We start from the raw sequence: 23,136 nt of genomic DNA, 5'->3' as shown, positions 1-23,136 counted from the left end.
CTCAATTTTGATTTTTTTTTCCTATGGGTTGGCAATAATTTTCTTACTTCTGTGTTAGTCAGCTTTCTATTTGTCCTATGAAATACCTCAGAATAACAGCTTCAAGAAGGCTCAGTCTACTTTGGCTCATGGTTTCTATCCATGGTGTAAGGGCCTGGCAGAGCAAAGCTGTTGACCTCATGGGAGAGAGGAAAGTGTGACACAGACAGAGAGACAGAGATGGGTACAAGACACAGTTCCCAGAGCTACCCCTGCAGGCCCCACTCCCTTTGATTCCAGTCTCCCTCCTAACCCTCCTAACAAAACCATCCCATTCTAAACCCACCACTGGGGTCTCCTGATCCAGTTACTCCCCAAAGCCCATCAGCGCCATCTAAGCCTTAGCACAGGGTCTTCAGATCCAAATGATAATGATTTCCACTTTACATTACAAGAGCTCTTGCCCTCTCCAAATATCAACCCTCCATGAGATTATACACAAAATTACCCTTACTTTCCTCTATCCTAGGTATTTTAAAGCAGTTTCTGGCTGCCTCGTAGACAACATTTGAAGGTTACTATTTCTGCTCAGTAAGTAAATTCTAGTTATGGACAAAGAATATGAATATGGACTTCTTGAGAATTTATTAGCATTTGATATATTGAGAAAAAAATTTAGTTAAAAGCCAGAATAGTTATTTTCAAGACTTAATGCAGATTCGTGAGAAAGATATTCAAAGGAGACAAAATACACTTAGGAAAAACTGTAGTATTTTATTTTTGTTTGTTTATGTTTTGTTGTATTATTTTTAACTGGGGCTTTGGCTTCAAAACTGCAAGGGAAATTATTGTTTTTGCTTCACTAAGCTCTGCTTTCAGAGATAACATAATAGTGTATCCTGTGGCCTCCTACTTTACTTTCTTCTAGGACTGTATCTGATCATTAATTTTTATATCACATCTTTTTCCGGTCTTAATAAATACAAGGAAACTTTGAAGAAAAATGAAAACATATGTATCTCTAGTAGTCAAAACTGATGAACTCTGCTTTAAAGAACTAGCTGCATAAGTATTTACTGCTTTCAACTTTCAATTCAGACGTCTCAACACATGAAAGACAAATACTGCAAAGACCAAGGCCAAGCCAGACCATGCTGGTGTTTACAGTCTCTCTAGTCAACAGTTCATTGGATTTACTCTCTAGAACACTGGAACAAGAAGTGTCTTTCTCTTAGGACTTTCTTAGGGATTCTCCATCTTGCAAATGGAGAATGGGAAGGGAGAGATTTTGTGATTTCCATAGAGACCACAAGCGGTTTCTTGCAAAGCAAGAGGCTTAGTGAACACAGAACAGAGAGGCCTAAGAACACAGCCTGGTGAGTCTGTGGACTTGTGTTCCTTCACATTTGACAGTTACTGTGGTGAGTGCTCTGAAGTAAATTCCGTAACCTTAGATTTCTCACTGGGAAGTTTGTTAAAGTTTCACTCAGGATTGTTATGAAAAACAAAGAGATCATCTAGAAATGTAGGACTGGTTCTATTCTGAAAAATCAATCAATGGAACCCTAGCACATGACAGGGTAAGTATATGATACAGCAATTGTGTAAAGGAGGAGAAGGCGGAAGGGAAAATTTCAGTATAGATCATGATGAGAAGAATTAGGAACAGATGCATATGTCATTTATAAGAAAAACTGGAGCTAATGTTATATTTGATGATAAAACACTATTTGTTCTCCCCTGAAGGTCAGGATATAGGTAAAGGCACCCACTTTCTACCACTCCTACTCAAGATTGTAGTAAAAGTCTCAGAAAATGCAAAGAAGATAGAAAAACAAATCAAAATGATTCCATTGGAAAAGGGAAAACAAAACTACCTCTATTTATAGATAGCATCATTATTTGTGTAGAATCATAAAGAATCTACAAAACTTCCTGAAACTAAAAAGCATGTTTGCAAGTTCATAGAATACAACAAATGTATGCAAAAAGCAACTGCATTCCTATAAATGAGTGATAAATAATGGAAAATGCAAATGCTGAAGTTAAATAAATGATACGTTAATAGCTCACAGAAAGTGAAATACTTAACTGTAAATCTAACAAAATACATTCATGATTTGATTGGCGGAAACCTCAAAAAAGATGATGGATGAGCCAAATAAAGAGCTGAATAAATAATTATGTAATGTCCATGTATTGGAAGATTTTGTACAGTAAAATGTTAACCTTATTAAAGGTGATAAACACACATGAAAAATGCAGAATAAGTCATATTAACAAGATTGTTTGATACCGATGAGCTTGTTCAAAATGTATATGAGGACAGGTGAAAGAAGTCAAACTGCCAAAATAGTAAAAAAAACTGGAAGACACAATTTTTAAGACATAAAATTAATATAATAGCATAACATAGAGAAATGATAGACAAATAACAAGTATAATCAAATAGAAAATTCAGAAAGAGGACCACATAAATAAGGACAACTGATTTTTTAACAAAGCTAAAGCAGTAATTGAATGGAGACAAGCAGGTATGTTTTTTTATTTTTTTTGACAGTACTAGAACAAGTCAGTCATATATTAGAAATGATTGCTGTCTAATACCTCACAGTATGCAAAAAATGTTAGCTCTAAATAGGTAATCATCATAACTGAAAAGTCAAAACTATAAAAACCTGAAAAGAAGTATTTATAGCTTGGGAATGGCGAAGATTTCTAATTAAGACATCAGAAGTGTGATCTGTCAAAGAAAGAAAATGAAAAAGTAAAACTAGAAAAAATCATAAAGGGAAATTTCCTTGACATTAGACTTAATAATGACTTTTTAATATTACATCAAAAGCTTAGGCAATAAAAGCCAAAACAAACAAATGAGACTATACCTACAAATTCCATATGAATGTTTATTATGTATTTAATAATAAACATTATTAGCATTATGTACGGTCACCAAAACTGAATACAACCTAATATTCTTCAGTGTGTGAATGGATAAACAAATTGTGTATTTTTCACACATTGAAATTAGTGCTTAGTATGAAAGGAACAAATTTGAATATTCATAAAAACAAAATTCTCAGATATATCTTGCTAAGTGATAGAACCTCATCTTAAAAATGGCATATTGAATGAGTCCCTTTGTTGAACAGGTAAAAGGTAAAAACATAGAGTGATTTTTTTTCCTATGGAAATTAAAACTTAAAGGAATAAAAGTGAAACATGTACACATGAACTACCTCATAAAATACATATGATTTTTATTTAAGAAAAGAAGGTATTTGGCCAAAAAGCAGTTCTGGTTTTATTGAACATAAAACATTGAAAATATTTTTAAAAAATACAGCCTACTTAATGACTATAAATGCTGATGTACAAAAGTATGATGTTAAAAAATAAAGACCTAAATAATATTAAATCAAAAGTCATATTTTAAGTTTTTTTAAAATAAGCATCATGGGCAAAAGTAGCTTACTAATAATAGGTGGATGGCAAATTAGCTACTAATAACAGGAACATAATTAAACAGTTAATGACAACAACATATCGTACTTTAAAATAGAGCTCTTATTTTTAAATATGGATTGGTGTCTGAAAGTACCATAAAAAAGTAAGAATTAAAAGTTTCACATCTTAAATAGGTTGAAAAAAGTACCCAGAATTGATATGTCCTGTTGTCTTCTAGCATTGGTCAACTAATTTTCCCCATACTAAAGCTTTTGGAATTAGCTTTCAATTATGAAATATCAAACTAGGTTCGAAAGCAGATGTATGAATTTCCAGCCCAGCAGGGAGAAACCCACCTGTAAGAACAAAGGTGCAGGTGGCAAGAAGCGGGGAGTTCTGTGTTTAGCCAAAACAGACAGCAGGTTTTGCCTCTATATGGTCCTGCTTGGCCTCCTGAGTGTGTTAGGTTCAGGTCCTGCACAGCCGCAAAACTGCCTCTTGCAAATGGTTTTACCAGGAATACTATGTGTTTGGAATAGATTAGCCTAGGTCTTTAATTTTATGAAAAGACATCAGAGCAGTGAGTTACTGCGGGACCCTTCAGGGCTTCCCCATTTCTTGGACAGGTTGTGATACAGGTTTTTTCACTGGGTCTGCGTAGCTATGTCGAAGCCCAAATGCCACTTTTTAACTCCTTGGAGTAGAACAGACTGTACAATGCTGCACGTCCACATTCTTCTCCAGAATAGTGTAAACTTCAGAACTCTGCAGCTTGCCAGAAACCTGTAAGACTTTAAGTGTTGTATCCTAATCTCAGCCTGAGATTTGTTCTCATTCAGTGTCTGCTTCATGAAGCAAGCAAGGATGACCAAGAGTCCCATAGCCCTGTGCACACATGGACGCTATGCTCATTAAGCATGAAGTAAGAGGCACCATCTGGTTTTCATAATAGTAACTGCATGGGATTTAAAGGTTTCATCTTCATGACTTGGGTCAAAGTGCTGAGCAGCAAGGAGATGCTGGGGCTTTGATTGGGTTTTGCGGTCTCTCAGTGGCCACGGCAATGGTTGGAACAACAGCACATACCACTGTTAAGCTTGATGGCCATGTACCGTATCCAGCTGGATGTGAACTTCACAGTAAATGCCACGATGTTCTTGTTTTAAGATAACCTCATACAAAAGACAGGTTGGAAGGGAAAATCCTAGAAGTGCCTTGCCCATTCTGGTGAAGAAATGAAATAGATGCTTCGGATCACATGATTGGAGCAGACTAAGGGGCATGAGTTTCAGGCGGAAATCATGGGGTGAGGAACTATCAATGGCCGGGTACCCCCAGTGATCACTGCATGTTGTGCCCACCAGGATCACTGCTTGCCTTTTCCCCAATAAGCATGATATGGTACATTGATGGGGTTGAAGTTTCAAAGATATCCAGAGATCACCAAAAGGGAAATCTGTCGCTACTTGAGCTTATTTGCAAAACTGGTGCAACCAGATTGTCACCCATAGGTATCCCCATTATTTCCAAACAAAAGAGAATTAGATACCACATGGAAAAATAATATTCATTTATTGTTTATTTTTATGTAAGCCCCCATAGAGGCTGGGCTTAGACAGGCAGCCCATGGTGAACATTTGCTCTAGTTTGGTACCTTTGATTAGAAACATTGTCAATTTTTCTGAAATTTCCTATCAATTCTCAATTCCCAATGGTACTGTAGTTGCTGTCACCATCAGATTCGCATCTTCCATGAGAATGTGCAGAAAATCCATTAATTTCCAATTTTTCACCTCTGAGTATTAATGCATGAACTGCTGCTATCTTCGAACATAAGTGATTGTTTTCTCCAAGGATTTTTTCTGGGGCTCTTTCAAATCTTCTGTTATTTTGTTCATCCTGAAGCAGGCCTTGATAAAGTCTTCTGACTTGCAGAAGATTTGAGGCAATGACTATGTCTTGGCTTAAATGATTGGATTTGTAACTATTTGTTACATAGAAGAAAAAAAACACACAAATCCAAGCATGATAATATTTCTAGCATCCACAAACGAAGTAAGATGAGGGTTGTCTCTGTCCAGATTGCAAGGTGAAAATGAGTTTAGCTATGGTGACAATGAATCTGGGTGAGCTCTGCTATAACTCGCTCAGAAATATCTGTGTTCATAGCCAACACTTGAGAGACTGATAAAAACTGACTCAAAATATGTTTGATAAATACCATTAAAAAGTAAGGCTTTAGTTTAGAAATAACTTGCTTATAATAAATCAGTCAGTGCTGAAGTTTCAAAATTGTAAACCTTTCATTTAATTTATTTCTAGTTTTAAAATTATGCTTTGGGGAGGATATTATCAACATTCATTGCTAGTTTAAAGAGAATGAATGATGAACCTCATGCCATTATGCAGGTTGGAAGTGGGGTGACAGCTGCCTCTAAGCTGGGGACCCCATAACCGGGGAAGCCAACAGTCAAAGGCCTAAGAAACACGGGGTGTCCTCGGTGTTAACACTCAGAAACTAACATCCTGAGAATCTGGGTCCTGATATTCACCGGCAGATGAGTGGCCCAGGAGAGGAGGCAGTTCCACTTCCCTCGATATTTTCATTCATCCAGGCTGGCGGCCCGGCCAGAGGATGGTGCTGCCTACCCTGAGCGAGGATCTTCCCCACCTAGCTCAGGGACTCCCGTCCTGTGATTTGTGGAAAGGCCCTCTCAGACGTGAGCAGAAAGGGTACTTTACCGGGTCTCTCAGAATTCAGTGAAGTTGACACCTGAATCAGCCACCGCATAACCAAATCCAATACTTTTAATGGAAGGTTTCGCACAGCACTTTATCTGTTATTCAGCAGCACTGCATTTATTATTCAGGCCTTCATCTTCTCACTCCTGGGTTGGCATAAAGCTCTGGAAATGATTCCTCCACCTCAAGCATCTCCACACCCCACATCCTACTACTGATCAGAACTCCCCACCTTAGTGTGCTGCAGGAACCACTATCTAAGGCGTGCTCTGTTCTCAGGTGCACTCTTCAAAGCTAATCTATAAAGTTTTACAAATAAGTTGCATGATGAAATATATATGGATAAAAGTCTTTTACGTAATAACCAAGTTTTCTTGATGCAGGATTTTCTTACTTCCTTTAACATGACACTAGGCATCATTTTCGAGCTCATACTTAAAGTATTTAGGAGTACTTTGTTTTTTGTGTAACCCTGAAAGCACTAATGCTCCGTGCAGTGAGTTATAAGAAGTGCCTGCCCACAGATAACGTCTTGGTGGTCATGTAACTTAGATTCTCTAGTGACTTGCCTGCATCTGCTTTTCCAACCCTTCCTGTGACTCACCTTTCAAGCTTTTCCACTGAATTATTTGTATTTATCTCAAGGTGACAGGTTTGCTCTAGAAGGTTTCCTTTTCCTACTTACTTGCTGTACCTGGAGTAGCTCACCCAGCACTGGAACATCGCAGTGTGCTCCTGTGTCTTAGGGAGCAGAAGTGAACCTCTCTTCTCAGTCCTGCGAGAGGACCGTGGATAGAATCCTAATGACATTGTGACCCAAGTATCTTCTTGAACTTGTAAAACAACTTCTTAATGCATGCTTTGAAGGGAAAAATCTTGTCTTCATATTTTATCTTTCTTCTTTTCCCTATTTCTTAAATTTTTAGGTAATGCCTGGCATATATTTAATACATGTTTATGAAGGGTGAATGAAAAATAAAGTAGTAGAAGGAGGAAGGGAGAGAAGGAAGGATACTGTGTGATTAACATTTAAACATTGTCTTCCAATTTATGTCTATTGAGTAAATAGTACTTAGTTTTCCTTTCTTAAGGCCTATGCTTATATCCTTGTTTTTTTCCTGTCAGTGAAGTTCAAATACACCAAACCAGCAGTCATTTGACACAACCCTTTAACCCTCATTAACACTACCTGTTAGCATAACTTAGAGAGCATTTAATCAGGGCCAAACAGCTATGGGACAGAGCCCTTCAAGGTCATGTTTAAGTTTATGAGTGACAATTCTCCCTGTTCGAAAGAAATGTACAATCTTGTCTACAGTGATTTTCTCACATGAGCTTCAGAGCAAAATATGGAAACGGGTTATGGTCCGAAATTCTACCCTGGGTTGTTTTTTTTAATATTCTTCTGGCAAATATCTGTAGGTGCTTATATTTAAATCACGTATTTGTTGAAGAATTAGAATAGAAGAATAAGTAACCTTTGTATATTTCTCTATGGTCTGTATGATAATAACAACTTTTTGCTGTCAGATGCCTTTTGGATGCCAGAAAGGCATGCAATTTGTTTCTTCAGGGATACACATTGACTTTTAAATTCTTTTCATTTTAATTTTTTCAGTGACGGAGGCAGAATCCTGAGCCTCATGCATACAAAGCCCACACTCTTCCATGGAGTTACACCCTCAGCCCTCTTAGGCTTTTCTTGTTCTGTAAGCCCAGATTGACAGTCTGGCCTTACAGCTTACCCCCAGACAAGCCACTTCCATCATTAAAAGACTTGACAATGCCAAAAATTTTAAAGTATCAATTAGATAACTCTGTGTCAAGTGTGAGAAATAACTCAGTTATAAGAACTATATCTCCACATAACCTATGATAACATCTGTATATATCATTTATTTCTAATTTGAGTGTAACTCCCATTTTTTATATTGTTTGTGTGTTAAAAGAAAAATGTTGTTTTGTGGCATAAAAGCTTTTGAAATTTGCTTTTTTTTGGCTTTCGTCGTGCCTCATACCAAGGGCTCAGGCTTGAAATCTTGTTACATCTCATAATGCATGACATCATTGATCACTGATAACAAAGCAGACACATACAGGATGTGCTAAGACCTAGGTATTATTCTAACACTTGATGTTTATTTATCTATTTAATCTTTCCACTCATAATCCTGTGAGTTAAGTATTATTATTTGCATTGTCAAGATAAGGAAAGTTTCTCGTGTACTTATTGGCCATTTGTACTTTTTCTGAAAAATGTCTATGCATTTCAGTTGCCCACTTCTATTGGGTCTTTTATTTTGGAGAGTCTAATTGTTTTGAGTTCTTTATATATTTTAGATTATTAGTCCTTGATCTGCCCAGAAGCTGGAATTTTTTCCATTCTGGAGCTTATTTTTTCACTCTATTGGTTATTTCCTTTGTTGTGCAGAAGGTTTTTAATTTGGTGAAGTTCTGTTTGTTGATTGTTGATGGTATTCCTTGTCCAAACAGGTTCTGTTCAAAAAGTCTTTACTGATGATGACATATTTCCGAGTTTTACCTGTTTTACCTTCTAGCAAATTAAGGGTTTCTGTTTTAATATCCAGGTCTTTAATGCATTTTTATTCTATTTTAGAACATGGTGGTAGCTATGGGTCTAGACTCAATCTTCTGAGTTTTCCCTGAACCATTTCTCAAAGAGGCTGTCTTTCCTTCACTGTATGTTTTCTGCCCTATGTTTAACATCTCTATCCATTTAAAAGAGTAAAAATTAAAACAACTCCAAGATTCCTTCGTACTGCAGAAGAATGACTCATTAAGAAGTAAAATAATTTTTTTTAAAAAAGAAAATAATTTAAAATGTTGGCAAGGCTGTGAGATAAAAACAAACTCATATATTGTTGGTGGGAATGTAAACCAGTATAACTAGTTTATATTCAGTATGGAGATTCCTCACAAAACTAAAACTAGAAATTTCATTCTACCCAGCTATCCTCCTTCTAGTTATCTTGCCAAAAGAGTTAGGAGTGTTATGTACATTTACGAACTCCCCAGGATAAAGCAATGATTATGACCCACAAACACGTACTAATAAAAAAATTCAGAAATCAAAGAAAAACAAAAATAGTCCCAAAAATTAAAAAGATAAAAAAGTTGCCTGATGATGTACACTAGTGAACCATCTGCCTTATACTTCCACCCATCCATGTTCTCTGACAACAAAACGGGTAAGAAGCCAGGATGGCAAAAATGAATGAGAATTGCTTCCTGCCCTGAGGGAGTGCATCACCTCACAGAAAGACACACAATGTGACCACACTAAACCCTGGATGCGTCACAGCAGCCTGGGAAACGTGGCAGCTAATACGGTCAAGGGAACTAGGAAAGCTTCCCTAGTGGATGGAGACCCATTTTTGAAGAGAAAATTTTCATGACAAAGAGTTGAAGAAAGAACAAAAAATATACACTAAATGGGTGACTTGCTAGGTATTTTAAGGAGAATGCACATGGACTATCTTTAATAAATTAATGAACTTGCCCAAATTGAAACTTAATGGAAATAATTTCTGTTCAAACTGAAAGATAATGGGAATAATTTCTACTATACATGAATCTATTACTTCTAATTTTCCCTACTGTGTCATTTAAAAAGATCCTCTTACAGCAAAAGGAAGCTATAAATCCAAGTTTGAGTCCTCCCAAATAAACCCTTGTGACTCCTAGGAAAAGAGAAAGAAAATTAATGGTAGCTGTGGTTGAGGGGCTACCATTTAGAGTACCTCAAATCAATAAGTGGACCTTCATTTTTGTAATGATAATATTCTCATCTTACTTATGATATTGTCAAATGAATATTTAATTTTAAAAAATCCATTTGCACTTACAGCATTGTCACAGGAGATAGATTATAGAGGCATTCAGATTTCAGCAGAGTACAGTGAAGAGCCAATGACTTACGTTTCAACAGAGATTTTAATCTTTACAGGGTCAAGAAGCTCTATCTGTCAAATACACTTCTCCACCCTTACTGTCTGGAAAGTGCATCGACCAGGTATTGCTAAAATATTTGTCAAATGGTGGGCTAATTAATTCATTAATACACTCTTCTTTCAATCTTTCATTTGGTAAATAGTCATCTAGTTACTGTATGTGCAGACCCAGTGCCAGGCACTGAATTTGTATGTGTCAATAAGACAAAAATAAATCTTGCTCATGATGAGAGACACCATATGTTAGGTAATAATCCAACACTTAAATGCAAACATGAAAAATTCTACTAAAACAAAGCACATGCCAATAAGATAAGATACAGCAAGGAAAATGGGTCTCTTCAGGGAAACCATGATTTCTAATGGGATGTTTCCTACAGTAAGGAAGCTAAGGGAAAGAAAGAAAATATTCCAAGAGAAAAAAGAAAAAAGTAGGGCATTGAAAATTCTGCATAATTATTGCAAATTAAAGAATAGTGGGCCATCCCACGCTCCTAGGGCAGAGAAGCTGAGCCAGTCCCAGTGCCCGGAAGGAAGCTCCCCCCTGCCATCCCAAGCTCCTAGGGCAAAGAAGGTGAGCCCTGCAGGTGCCAGAAGCACCCCTCCCCTCTGTGGAAATGAGAAGACACGTAAACAAGTCTCAAAAAAAGACTTCTGGATCACCTACAGCAACCCCAAAGGGAAACGAGATGGAACAATCTGATACTCAACCACCTGGACTCTCTGAACTGGCAACAAAAGAGGATATGAAAAAATGAAATCAGAAATAATTACTCAGATAACAGCAAAGATTGTGCTCATGGTGCAAGACATGATTAATAAATCTAAAGAGGACACAGATTTTTAAAAAAGGAGGATCTGAGGAACATGATGGAATCCCAACATAGGAAACAAATGGAATCCATAAAACAGATGCAAACAGATTTCCAGGAGATTAAAAATTCCATCAAAAGCCGGTACAGCAGAATGAACCAATGTGAGGACAGAATTTCAGATATAGAAGAAAAGATTGCAATTAGTGACCAGGAAAAGAAAAATTACTTTAAAATTTTAAAGGAACATGAGAAATCAATCCAGCAGCTGCTAGACAATGCAAAGAAGAATAACATAAGACTGATTGGAGTCAATGAAGAAAGAGGATAGAGTGCAGATGACATAAAAAAACTGTTCACAGAAGTGATGGCAGAAAACTTCCCAAGGAGGGGAAAAGAACTTGACATACAGATAAGTGAGGCATATAGGACTCCAGCTAGCATTGATCAAAAAAATCCACACATAGGCATATAATAGTTAGGATTCCAGAAACACAACAGAAGAACAAAATTCTACAATCAGTGAGAGAAAAGAAACAAATCACATACAAAGGAAAGCCCATCAGAATCACAGCAGACTTCTCAATGCAAACCCTCAAGGCAAGAAGAGCTTGGAGTGATGTATTTCAAGCCCTAAAGGAAAACAGCCTCCAACCCAGATTGATGTACCCTGCAAAAGTATCTTTCAAAATTGATGGAGAAATAAGATACTTTCATGATAAAGACCACCTCTGGAACTTCATGAATATCAAACTGACACTCAAAAAAATTTTAGACAATACCCTAGGAAAAGACAATGAGGATCACAACCCCAGGAAGCCCAGAAGAAAGAATCCATTGGGCATGCCAAATTAAACACAAAGGTGGAGAATAAAACAAAAAGAAAAAGTCATGACAAGGCTTTTAAAACTTTTAACTTCATCTCTCTAATGAGCATATAATTCAATCTTGTTATTATACTGATTAGTATTTCTTTTATTCTAGAGTTGCACACCTTTCCTTGTGCTATACTGACTATCATCTTCTTATGTCTACTTTTTAACTGGGTTGTCTATTAATGAGCTCTAAGGATTCTTTACGTATTCTGGTCACAGGTTATATGCATTGTAAATATGGTCTGTTTAAAGACTACTTTTCATTTTAATGATGTCATTTAAAGTTCTAAATTTTGATGGAATCTCATTTATCAATTTTTTTTCTTTTATACATCATGTCTTTTGTATCCTAGGTAGTTCTTGCCTACCCTGAATTCATAAACATTTTCCCGTATAATTTTTTCTTAAAGTTTTATACTTTTAGGCTTTCTTATTTAGGTTCATAGATCTCTTCAAGTTATTTTCATGTATGGAAATAAAGGGTTGAGGTTAATTTTTTATATACGGATACCAGGTGTTCTAATGCCGTTTACTGCAACCACTATCTCTTCCTCGGCTCTTGAATTGAGTTTATATTGTATAAAATGCTAATGTTAAATAATCTTTCAAACCTCAGTGGACCATATATGTGTGGTTCTATTTCTAGATTCTCTATTTTATTCAAATGATCTATCTGTCTTTCCTTACACCAACACTCCCTTGATTACTGTAGCTTTAGAAGAAGTCTTAAAATTAGGTACTAAACGTCTTCCAACACTGTTTTTGTTTTTGCAGTTGTTTTTTTTTTTTTGGTTTTTTAAAACTTTTCTAGGCCCTTTGTACTCCTACATAACTTTTAAATTTCCATATCGAATTCTTCATTTATAGCAAGTATGTATAGACCTGAATTTTTATATATACCTTGTGTTTTCTAATCCTGCTAAACTCAAATACAAGTTCTAGGGGCTCCTAGAGATTTCCTAGTATTTTCTCTGTAGATGATCATTTCATCTACATGTAAATATTTTGCTTCTACCAGGCCCAATCCTATCCTAATTGTGTCATTTTATTGCCAGAGTATTTTGCCGGGGCTTTGGTTTCAAAGTTTAATGGACAGATAAAGAGTAAGCATATCTGCCCTTGTTCTCAACCTTAAGGAGAAAGCATTGTATCTTCTCCACTCATATAAGGCATTCTCACTGGAAGTATGGAGTACATGTCTTTAATCTGTTGAGAAAGTTCTGTTCTACTTCTAGTCTCCTGATAGCTTTTACCATGAACAGCTGTAGAATTTAGTTCAATACTTTTTCTCCAACTAGTGACAGGATCATATGGCTTTTTCCTTTCCTCTGTTAAAATGATGACTTTTGGGAGTGGATGATCTTCCAATGCTGAACCAACACTGCCATTCCTATAACAAAACCACTTTCTACATCCTGCCAGATCTGACTTCTAATAGTTTGTTTTGTTAAACAAATCTCTATCTATGTTCATACATTTTTCTACTATTATCTTTATCCAGTTTTAGGATTAGCACAATATTGAGTTCCTAAAATGAGGGGAGAAGTGTTCCTTCTTTTTTCTGCTTTAATTGTTTGATATAATTTGTCAGTTAAAATGCATATGAGCCTGCTGTTGTCATATAGGTAGGTTTTCAAGATAGGAATATACATTCTTTAATAGGTGCTATTAAAATTTTATATTTCCTCCAGTTAGTTTCATTAATTTGTCTTCCAAGGTTCTTCTTAGAAGTTGTCAAATTTATTTCAAAAAAAATTTTTGTAATATGCTTTCTATATCCATTAAATTCTGTAAAATCTGTGGTAATGTCTCCTAGATCTTGATATTGTAATTTAAAAAATGTATAATTGATATTGTGTAACAGGAAGAAAAGGTCTAAAGGATCAGGGGAAGTGGGAGTGGTAGGGGAAAGGGAAAAAGGGAAAAGAACAAATATGAGAAAAGGAAAAAAATGGAAACAAATTCTTTGCAAATAGGGAAGGGTGGAGGGGGTGAAGGGAGGGCAGGGGAAGGGGAAAAAATAAGAAACGAGATACCCATGTAATGGTACAAGATCCCAGTGATGAATGTAACTGTATTTTATACCTAAAATGTACCAATAAACTTAATGGGGGAAAAAAAAAAGAATAGTGCACAAACCTCAAGATAAGATCGAGGACCCTTGTTCCACTTTCACAACTTTGAAAATTTTATTTTGTTTACTTACAAAACCCTTCATTAATTCATACCTTTCAGTCTTCTGTCTTGCATTAAACTTATTAGAGAGCTTCTCTTATGCATCATAATACATTGCACTGGAATGAGACCAGTTTTGATTTTGCAAATTATGCTGTTGTTTAAGGGCTGAGTATGTACGGCTCATTCTTGTGTCCTGGAGATGGCCTAGCATATGGCAGACAAGCTTAAAGTACCTCTCAGTAAGAGTGACCTAGAGTGCTTGTGTAAGTAGGCACAGAAGGGGTGACCCTGACTTTTATTCTCTATTGACAAAAGTGCATATGCTACTTTTTGCTCACATAGTTTATGTTGAGTCTCTCCTGATGCACCTGTAATTTGCATTTGTATCTTGCCATGTGCCCCAGCTGGTGGATATCCAGGGACTGTGACAAGCTAATGTTCCAATGGTCTCTAGCTACTATTTAGGTTTGCCTAGCAGAGCCTCTCAGTACAAGATCCAATGGAGACATAATGGAGTTTGGGATATTTTTTCTTGTGGCTCCTTCTTGTTAGTCATTGGTTTAACTGTGGCTGCACTCATTTACCTAAACATGTAGGTTCTGCTAGATTTCCTTCTGCCAGGTATAATTGTCTCCAGCTCCATATCTTGTTCCTTCAAGCCAAAGAGTGATAAAGATTTCTGTCCCCTTCTTAATTGTAAAGAGCTTCATACCACTGTGATACGTTCATACTCATGTTTATAGCAGCACAATTCATAAGAGCTAAATCTTAGAAACAGCCCATATGCCCATCAACAGATGAATGGATAAAGAAAATGTGGTACTTATATACAATGGAGTATTACTCTGACATAAAGAAGGATAAACTTGGGACATTTTTAGGTAAATTGATGCATCTCGAGACCATAATCTTAAGTGAAATAATTCACACACACACACACAAGTTTACATATCATGTTGTTTCTCTTGTGGTGTGAGAAACTTGAAGTGTAAATAGGGAGCAAAATAGAGGATAGATGTTGGGAAGTAGAAAGAACCTGTTCAAATGGGAAGGCAGGCAAGAGGATGGGGAGATAAGGAAGGGACAGGATTTTAAATAAAGAGAGAGAACTGAAGAGAAAATGGAAACAGAGCTTTCGTGAGTAGGGAGGGGAAGCAGAGTTAAAGAGAGGGAAGGGGAATGAGAAATAATAATTAAGTTATATTATGTACAGGTACAAATTCTCCATGATAAATGTCATCATTATGTCTTACAAACATGCACTAATAAAAATACATTTATAAATTTTTTTCTTTTTTAAGCATAATGTAAAATGTATTAAGTTAGAATATCAAGTTGGCATCTAAACGTATTTTATTTTCTTCAGATGATTTACTTGTGAATCTTTTCAAAATGCACTATGATAAAACACTAAATAATTTCGTGCACACAAGTGCTTAGTATGAGTTTAATTTTTGAAGAGGAAGTTCAGCAAGAGAATGCATCTTTTGAAAAATGTGTACTTTGCACTGGGAACAATGCCTAATTTCCCTTCACTCTTCAGTTTTCTTTGTAAAGTTTTCAAAGGATCTATTTTTCCAGTTAAAAGCTCTGTGTCAGCCTGAATCTCACTGAGTTACTGAGCAGCTCAACAGCGACTTCTCTTCCTGCGAACATCTTCAACTGCGGATCAGTGAATGCCTTTCTATGATATTTTATTTACAATTACCTGTCTTTGTTATTTCTCCAGATCCCATTGGATACAGGCACAATTACATTGTGCTCTTGGAATAATTGGAAGTTGTACAAATTGTTGCTTTAGAAAAATGTGCTCCACTAGAGGAGATGACACATATTCTAGGATTCTACAGTTTATCTTTGAACTGTGCTGTGGACAACCTTACTAAAACTAGCAATTCACTGTGGTCACTTTTCAGTGACTCATTTTATTTATTTATTTTATTTTGTTTTATTTTTGGTACCAGGGATCGAACTTGGATCCTTGCACTTGCGCAGCAGACAGTGAAACCACTGAGCTAAATCCCGGGCCAGTGACCCACTTTAAATGGGAATTTATCTAATGTTATCGGGAGCATAGAATGGGGAAAGCCCGAGTACTCAGTGGGAGTGAATTCCACCAAGCCAAGCAAAGAATGACTGCTGCAAAAGCGAGGCACAAGTGTAGTGGCCGGGGACAAGGGTGGGGAATGAGCTGTACTCTGGAGAGCATTACAGTGTCAGGCTTTCAGTTAAGCTTACCCTGGTGTCCGGCAAATGCTATCTGTACTCGCTTTGAAACATTTGATATTGAGGAAGTGAGGAAGCTCCACATTAAAGATTCACGGGAATGAAAGGATTTGAGGGATATCTGCTTCCCTTCACTGTTACTTTCTCTAAGGGCTGCACTAAACAGACATCCTCAACTGAAGCAGATCTAAGTCCACTGTCATAGACTTTCTTACCCTCTGTGCATGAGCCCTTAAAAAAAGTTGGCAAATCCAGGAATTATAAGTAAGAGATGGAAGGAATGTCAGAAGAGAACCAGCCCCTTTCTGGCTGCGCTAATCCCATCCTGGTTTGGGGCTTCCTTGTGGGTGGTTTCATCCTGAGCAGGGCCTGACTTTATTCTGACTTTGCACACTTGGCTCGAGCATGTGCTTCCCACTGCGAGTGAGCAACGTCTTGTGCCTAACAGGGACGTCAGGCCTGGCACAGGGGAAGAACTCTGGGTTGTTTGGAATCACTGAGGAAATGTTAGAATACAATTATGTCTTTGAGAAATAAGAATTAATATTTTAATTGTTCGTCTATAGACACTTAAGTTACAGTAAAATGTATGTGATTCATATCTGATCTTTTACTTTTAATTTTTTGTGGTGGTAGGGATTGAACTCATGGCCTCCTGCATGGTAGCCAAGCACTCTATCATTGTACTTTAACCCCAGCCCTCACATTTGTTATTTTAAAGATCAGTACAAGAAATAAAATTTGGTGAGGTGGGTAGATGTTTTCCATTCATCTATATCAAGCTTGACATGCATTTTTCAGCAAAATATATTCCCCAGTGTGCTAAGGATGTATATGTAGGATTATAGTTTGGGAACTCTTTTTTAGTTCTAAAGATTCTATATACAGAGCTCTCCGTTTAGAAATCCTGAGATATTTATGCCAGGCGAAGCCGTGGTAGTGATCCATCTACACTGGACTCAGGCTTTCGGATCCAGTGGCTGTAATTTTAAAATTCAATTCTGCCACTTGGTAGATTTATGATCTCAAGTAAATAAATTTCTTAAACTCCCTCAATTTTATTTTCTATCTATGAAGTGAGCATTGCTTAAAAATATTTTGTGGATTTGGGCAATTGCAGTTATTTAAGAAAAATATAGAAGACATAAAATTCTTTTAAAAATCAGAAAAAATAATATTCATAAATAATTTCCCCCAAAGCAGCTGGAAATACTTATTCTTTACTTCTCCTGCTTCTCTCTCCTACTATACTCCAAACAGATTTTTCTCAGTTCTGTAAATAAATTGCAGTCTTTCCTACCTCAGGGCTTTCTTGCTTGTTATTAATTTGGCCTAAAAGCAACCCCACATGTACACACTTACACGTCTTTCTGTTTTGTTACTTTTCATCTTTTCACATAGTAGATTCTCTGTATCATTCTCAACTGTAGAACACAACCTGTATTTTACAGCATTTCAACTTATGTATATTTATTTGTGTGTATATATACTTATCACATACCATATATCTACATGTATGCAAATGGCTATGAAAATGCATATGCAGATGTCTGTCTGCCAGGATATAGGGCCCATGCTGGCAAAAACTGCACATCTGCCTAGCCCTCCGCTGAATTCCCAATGTCAGCAGAGCGCCTGCAGAAATCTGGTGCCCAAGTGATATCTGGTGAGTGAGTAAGCGTACACACTCATGAGTCAAGTGACAGAGAACAGTGACAGCACTGTCACGCCTAGTTCCGTCAGTCTCATATCATAGTAGTTTATAAGAAATATTCACTAATAATTCATTTTCACACAGAGGATCATTGAAGCCTCTTGTGTCTAAATATTATGAGAAAGGGCAATGTAGAATTTGCTGCGTTTTGAAGCTACCTGATGGAATCATGGATTGAGGTGAATTGTATGGTTATAGAGAACCTGTTAACAACTATTTCTCAGGGTCCAGAAGATTTCACTCTAAGCCCATTGTCCGTTGCTGTCCCCTGTTGCTCTCACCTCCTCCCCAAGAATATTTATTCTTTGAAACAGATGTTCTGCTGGAGTAAAAGGCCATTCTCAACTCGGGTGAGAAACAGGAACGTGGCCACTTAATATTCTATGCCAGTGTCTCCTAAAGAAAAGGAGATGTCAGGCCATATTACAAATAATTCATTGGCATAAAAACTTATAAAACTTACCAGAACAGCCTTGTGTTAGGTGTCCCTTGGAGGTGGTGTAGAGAACACTAGTTGCTTGTCCACTAGAAGGAATTGTGTGATATTTTTAAAGTTCACAGTACCTTGGACAGTTCCTTTTCAAACTAGGTGTTTCCTTATAGCAGAGTATTACTCCATTGTATAAAAATACCATATCTTTACCCATTCACCCCTTGATTGGCGTTTGGACTGTTTCCAATACTTAGCTGTTACAAATTGTGCTGCTATACATGGGTGTGCATATATCACAATAGTATGATGCTTTCCATTCTTTTGGAAAGATACCCAGCAGGGGAATAGCTGGATCAAATGGGACCTCTAGTCCTAGTTTTTTGATGAATCTCCACACTGATTTTCACAGTGATTGCACCAGTCTGCACTCCCACCAGCAGTGGAGCAGGGTTCCTCTTCCCCCACAACCACCCCCCTCAGCATTTGTTATTGGTTGATTTCTGGATAGCAACCACTCTTTCTGGGGTGAGGTGGAATCTCAGTGTTGTTTTCATTTGCATCTCTTGACTGACCAGTGATGTTGAACATTTTTTCAACCATTGGTACTTCTCAATCTGAGAAGTGTCTGTTCATTAGCCTTCTCCTCTTTCACCCCCACATTTGAAATTCACTTTAATGTAGAGAATTGGCAAGTCATGTGCATGAGCAGTGAGGGATAGACTGGGGTCCCTGTGGCTGTGTGATTCGGTTTGTGCTTTATCCGCTATCGACAGGCATTTTCTGAGTGTTTTCTGTCAAATTTCAACGTGAGTTTTGAGGTGAATAGATCATGTCTTAGGAATTTTCAAATTAATCTGTGGATGCACCATGATTGGGTGACTTTAGGTGAGAAAGTGTGTGACAATATAAACTGTCTTTGTGATCCCTTTGATTTAGGGCATGTGATTTTTCCTCTCCAGTTCTTGTAAATAGAAATCACAATATTTGCATCTTTATTATTGTAAAATGAATGAAAAAGACACTGTAGGTAGAGTACCTATAAATCAATAAGCAAAAGTCTACCAACATATATAAAGCTATTTACTTGATGCTGTGGTTCATGCTGTAATCCCAGGGGTCTGGAAGGCTGAGACAAGAGGATTGTAAGTTCAAGCCAAGCCTGGGCAAAATAAAGATCTAGCAGGACTGTCTCAAAATAAAGATTTTTAAAAGGCCTGGGAATGTAGCTTATTGTAAAAGCCCTGAATTCAATCCCTAGTACCAGAATAAAAATAGTCACTTAAACATTATAATTGGTAGGAAATACATGCTCAACCTGTGAAATAAAAATTAAAACAATGAGGGTTTTTCTTTTTTGCTTTTGTTTGTTAACTTGTTATTTTGTCCAAAATTAGAACAGCTGATTCTCTGCAGGATTGGCCAAGGCATATGGAGTTGGATGCCATTCTGTAGTATTCTTGGAAGTGTGAAAGATAAAAGCTTTGGGAAGGACAGCAGAGCAGTTTCTACTCAAATAATAAATATTCCTGTCTTCCCATCTAGAGGTTCTACATCTAAGTATTTTCTACTGGAGAAATACTCAGTGTGTGTGTGTGTGGGTGGAGGGGGGAGACATATATAGGAATAGTCCAAAAATATCCCTTTCAAACAGAATTATTAAAAATATGTAAATATCCATTGTCAGTGGAATGTTCAAATAAGTTATGGTTTACCCATACTCTGGGATACTTTGTAGTAGTTTAAAACTTTGGAGATTGATCTACATGGATTAAAATGGAAAAATATCCGAGGCATATTAGGTAACTAAGTATGAAATGTGAAACATTACATACTCCTATGAGTGTCAAAAAGCTATTTTAGGTACATGCTTATACATATAAACACACAGACAATATGAATAAATCAATGTATGAAGCACAGGGCCTGATGTGTGATGGGCACTGGATCATAAAGAGTCTCTTGCCCCAACTGCTATGAGGTCTAGATGGGGTCCAGGTATAGCCAGAACTAGAGCACTGAAGTGAGAAGATTTAACATTTGGTCTTGTTTTATTTTCATCCATGGGGCACACAGCATAAATACCCAGCTGCTTAATTCAAGTGTCAGTCGGAAACTTTGTAGAAGTGATTCAGGATCCCTGCAGGTAAAGGGAAGTGGGGAAAGGTGGTACAGGAATCATTGTCCTGCAAAGCACTTCCTAGCTCTGGCTTCACATCGGTGCCGTGGCTCCCTTGGTTGGCAGATGGAGCTATCAGTCGTGCTGAGGAAATTAGGTGAATGAAGGGCTTGAGATTCCCAAGCAAACCCTTACTTCACAGGTGCTTTTGAGACACCACCTAGGCACCGGGCACTGGCAGGGCAGACCGAGCCAATACAATGCAGTACACAGAAAAGCCCCGCACATTCCTGGAGCGTGCCCCGGGCAGGTGTGCAGATTGTAACAACTGAACAGGTAAACGTAGGTGAGGATGACGGTCCTGTCGGGCAGAATAACCACAGAGATGTGACCTAGCAGCTGCGTGTGCTGCAGATGATGAGAAATAACGGAGAAGTGGTCATGGAACGCGAGAGCAGCAGGGAGAGAAGGAAGTGCAGTGACAGGAAGTGGCAGGTGATTTTGTCTGAGAGAGGAGCGATGAAAAAGAATGAAGCGGAAGGGTCAGGAAGAAGAGGTGATTGGTCTAAGTTGAGGGGCATGGAGAAGGTAACAGGGGTTCCACAGCAGAGAGCTCCACAGCAGCGGCCCCTGGGCAGGAGAAGTGGAGCCTGCCAGCTTCAGGTGGGATCGTGCACATCGATCCATCATCCGCAGAGGAAGCTGAGCATTGTAGGCGCGGTGGCCAATTTGAACATGTTTGTTATGCACTTCCAGGGAAGGGGGGGGCGCTGCTGAGGGAGCACCAGTGTTTGGGCCTTCGGGAATTAGAGTTCCAGGGGGCAGGGCTGACCTGGGATTGAAGCAGTTTTTGCCCTGTGCCTCTAGATTCCTCTCTAGGAAATATGTGTGCATCTGAGGAACTCCAGGAAAAGGCCTCTGCTTAATAATAGCAATTTGGATGCATTAGGTTTTATTTATTTGCTGCTTTAAAATCCAAATCATTAGGTTTATCCAGAAACAATCCAAATCATTCCTGTCATAAATCCCCAAATATCTATTCAGGTTTTACCTCCAATGAACCTTTTCAAAATTGGTCGATGCTCAAACTGGAAAAGAAGGTGTTTGTTTCTCAGAACTGTCTGAGGGAAACCTCACTTTCCCAGACAAAACAGAAAACCAATCCAGGCTGGGCGTGGTGGCACATGCCTGTAATCTCAGCACTTGGGAGGCTGAGGCAGGAGGATCACCGTGAGTTTGAGGCTAGCCTGGGCTACAAAGCGAGACCCTGACTCAAAACAAAACAAAAACAACCAATCCAGTTCTAAAACATAGGTGAAACTTTTTAAAAGTACATTCCCACAGGAGCCATCAAAGGAATGAAATTGTTGCTTGACCTCTGCTAATTGTGTCTGATTGCTAAAGCTCGCTGTTTGGGATTTGCAGGAATGAACATAAGCAAAAGCGAAATAACAAAAGAAACTCCACTGAAACCGTCTCGGAGATCCCTGCCTTGCCTAACCCAGAGCTGCGCTCCTTCCTACAGCTTGAGCCAGTCTACCTCCCTCTTGCAGTCAGCCGAGAGTGAGTCGCAGGCTCCCACTTTGGCCAGCTTAATCTCTGCCGACAAAACAGAGCAAGGTGAGCAATGATTCTGATTTTTCTCGTTCACCGTATGAAGTGTGTTTTCATCACAGCTCTCTCCCTTCCTTTTTTCCATTTGACTGGTGTTGATGGAACTGTCCGGGAAGGAGGCTGGGGAAGCAGGCCAGTGCCCTGGACCTTCAGACTGGAATCCACTTGTGGCCGGCCAGATGTGCTTCTCCTCTCCTTGCCTTGCAGGTGGCCCGTGCCCTGAGCGCCTGCACCTGATGCTGACTCTTGGCGGTCTAAGCCAGACAGGCCTCGTGAGTCATCTGTTCAGGCCACTGTCTCCATTGCTGTGGTTAGGAAAAGCCACTTCTGCTGAGAGCTTACAACAGGTGTTCACAGGGAATATGTCAGCAATAAAAAAATTCAGCTCCCTCAAAAGAAAACCTGGAAATTAAAATTTGCACTGAATATACAGCAGTGAAGATTTGTCTGCATGCACATGAACTGATGTTGACATCACAGTGTTGTGGTAGGGCTAAAATTTGGGGACACATCAGCTAAACGCTACATTAAAAAAAAAAAAAAAAAAACTCTGGACATACCTGAGGCAAACTGCTACAAGCGCCTGCTACTCAGACAAACCATTAAGCCCCAGACAACTTAAAATCAAAAGTCACATATGACCATGGTCACTGTCATTTAGTAGTAGGATGTGGTTTTATTTCCCCTTTCTCTTCAAGCTTTTTTCCTATATGAACATATTACCCTGTGAATCCTTTGGGCTTCTTCCACTGGTGAACTTGAAAATACTAACATTGTCTTTTGGATAATATGGCAAAATCACTATATATTTTAGTTAGTTTATAGCCATGCTCAGTGAGGAAGGCACTAAATGTTCAACAAGATAAAGAAATTAAAGCGTAGCATTTCCCTTATTGAGAGTAAATTTTAAATAGCTAATTTCAACTCATTCATTAAAATATTTATTCATATTTGGTCACCATATAAACATTAAAGGCCAAGGTAATTTTTATTCTTGTGCTTTAGTTTCCCAAAACTACAAATTTTTTT

General features: G+C 37.9%; 1 protein-coding gene across 4 annotated transcripts in view; it reads left to right on the top strand.

Moving 5' to 3' along the window:
- The window catches only part of Ano3 (anoctamin 3), a 364,844-nt gene that overhangs the window by 171,642 nt on the left and 170,066 nt on the right, over positions 1-23,136 (top strand). For all 4 annotated transcript variants that reach the window (XM_087211519.1, XM_087211518.1, XM_021263939.2 and 1 more), the window contains exon 2: positions 21,919-22,113. In XM_087211519.1, coding sequence (XP_087067645.1) covers positions 21,919-22,113 — 195 coding nt within the window. The remainder of the gene's footprint in view (positions 1-21,918; positions 22,114-23,136) is intronic.

This window comes from Heterocephalus glaber, unplaced genomic scaffold, assembly GCF_053883595.1.
Source record: "Heterocephalus glaber isolate CG9 unplaced genomic scaffold, H.glaber_assembly_v1.0 deba00001428, whole genome shotgun sequence".
NCBI classification, from domain to species: Eukaryota; Metazoa; Chordata; class Mammalia; order Rodentia; family Bathyergidae; genus Heterocephalus; species Heterocephalus glaber.
The sequence above is the reverse complement of the archived record's forward strand: the minus strand, read 5'-3'. Positions and strand labels throughout refer to the sequence as shown.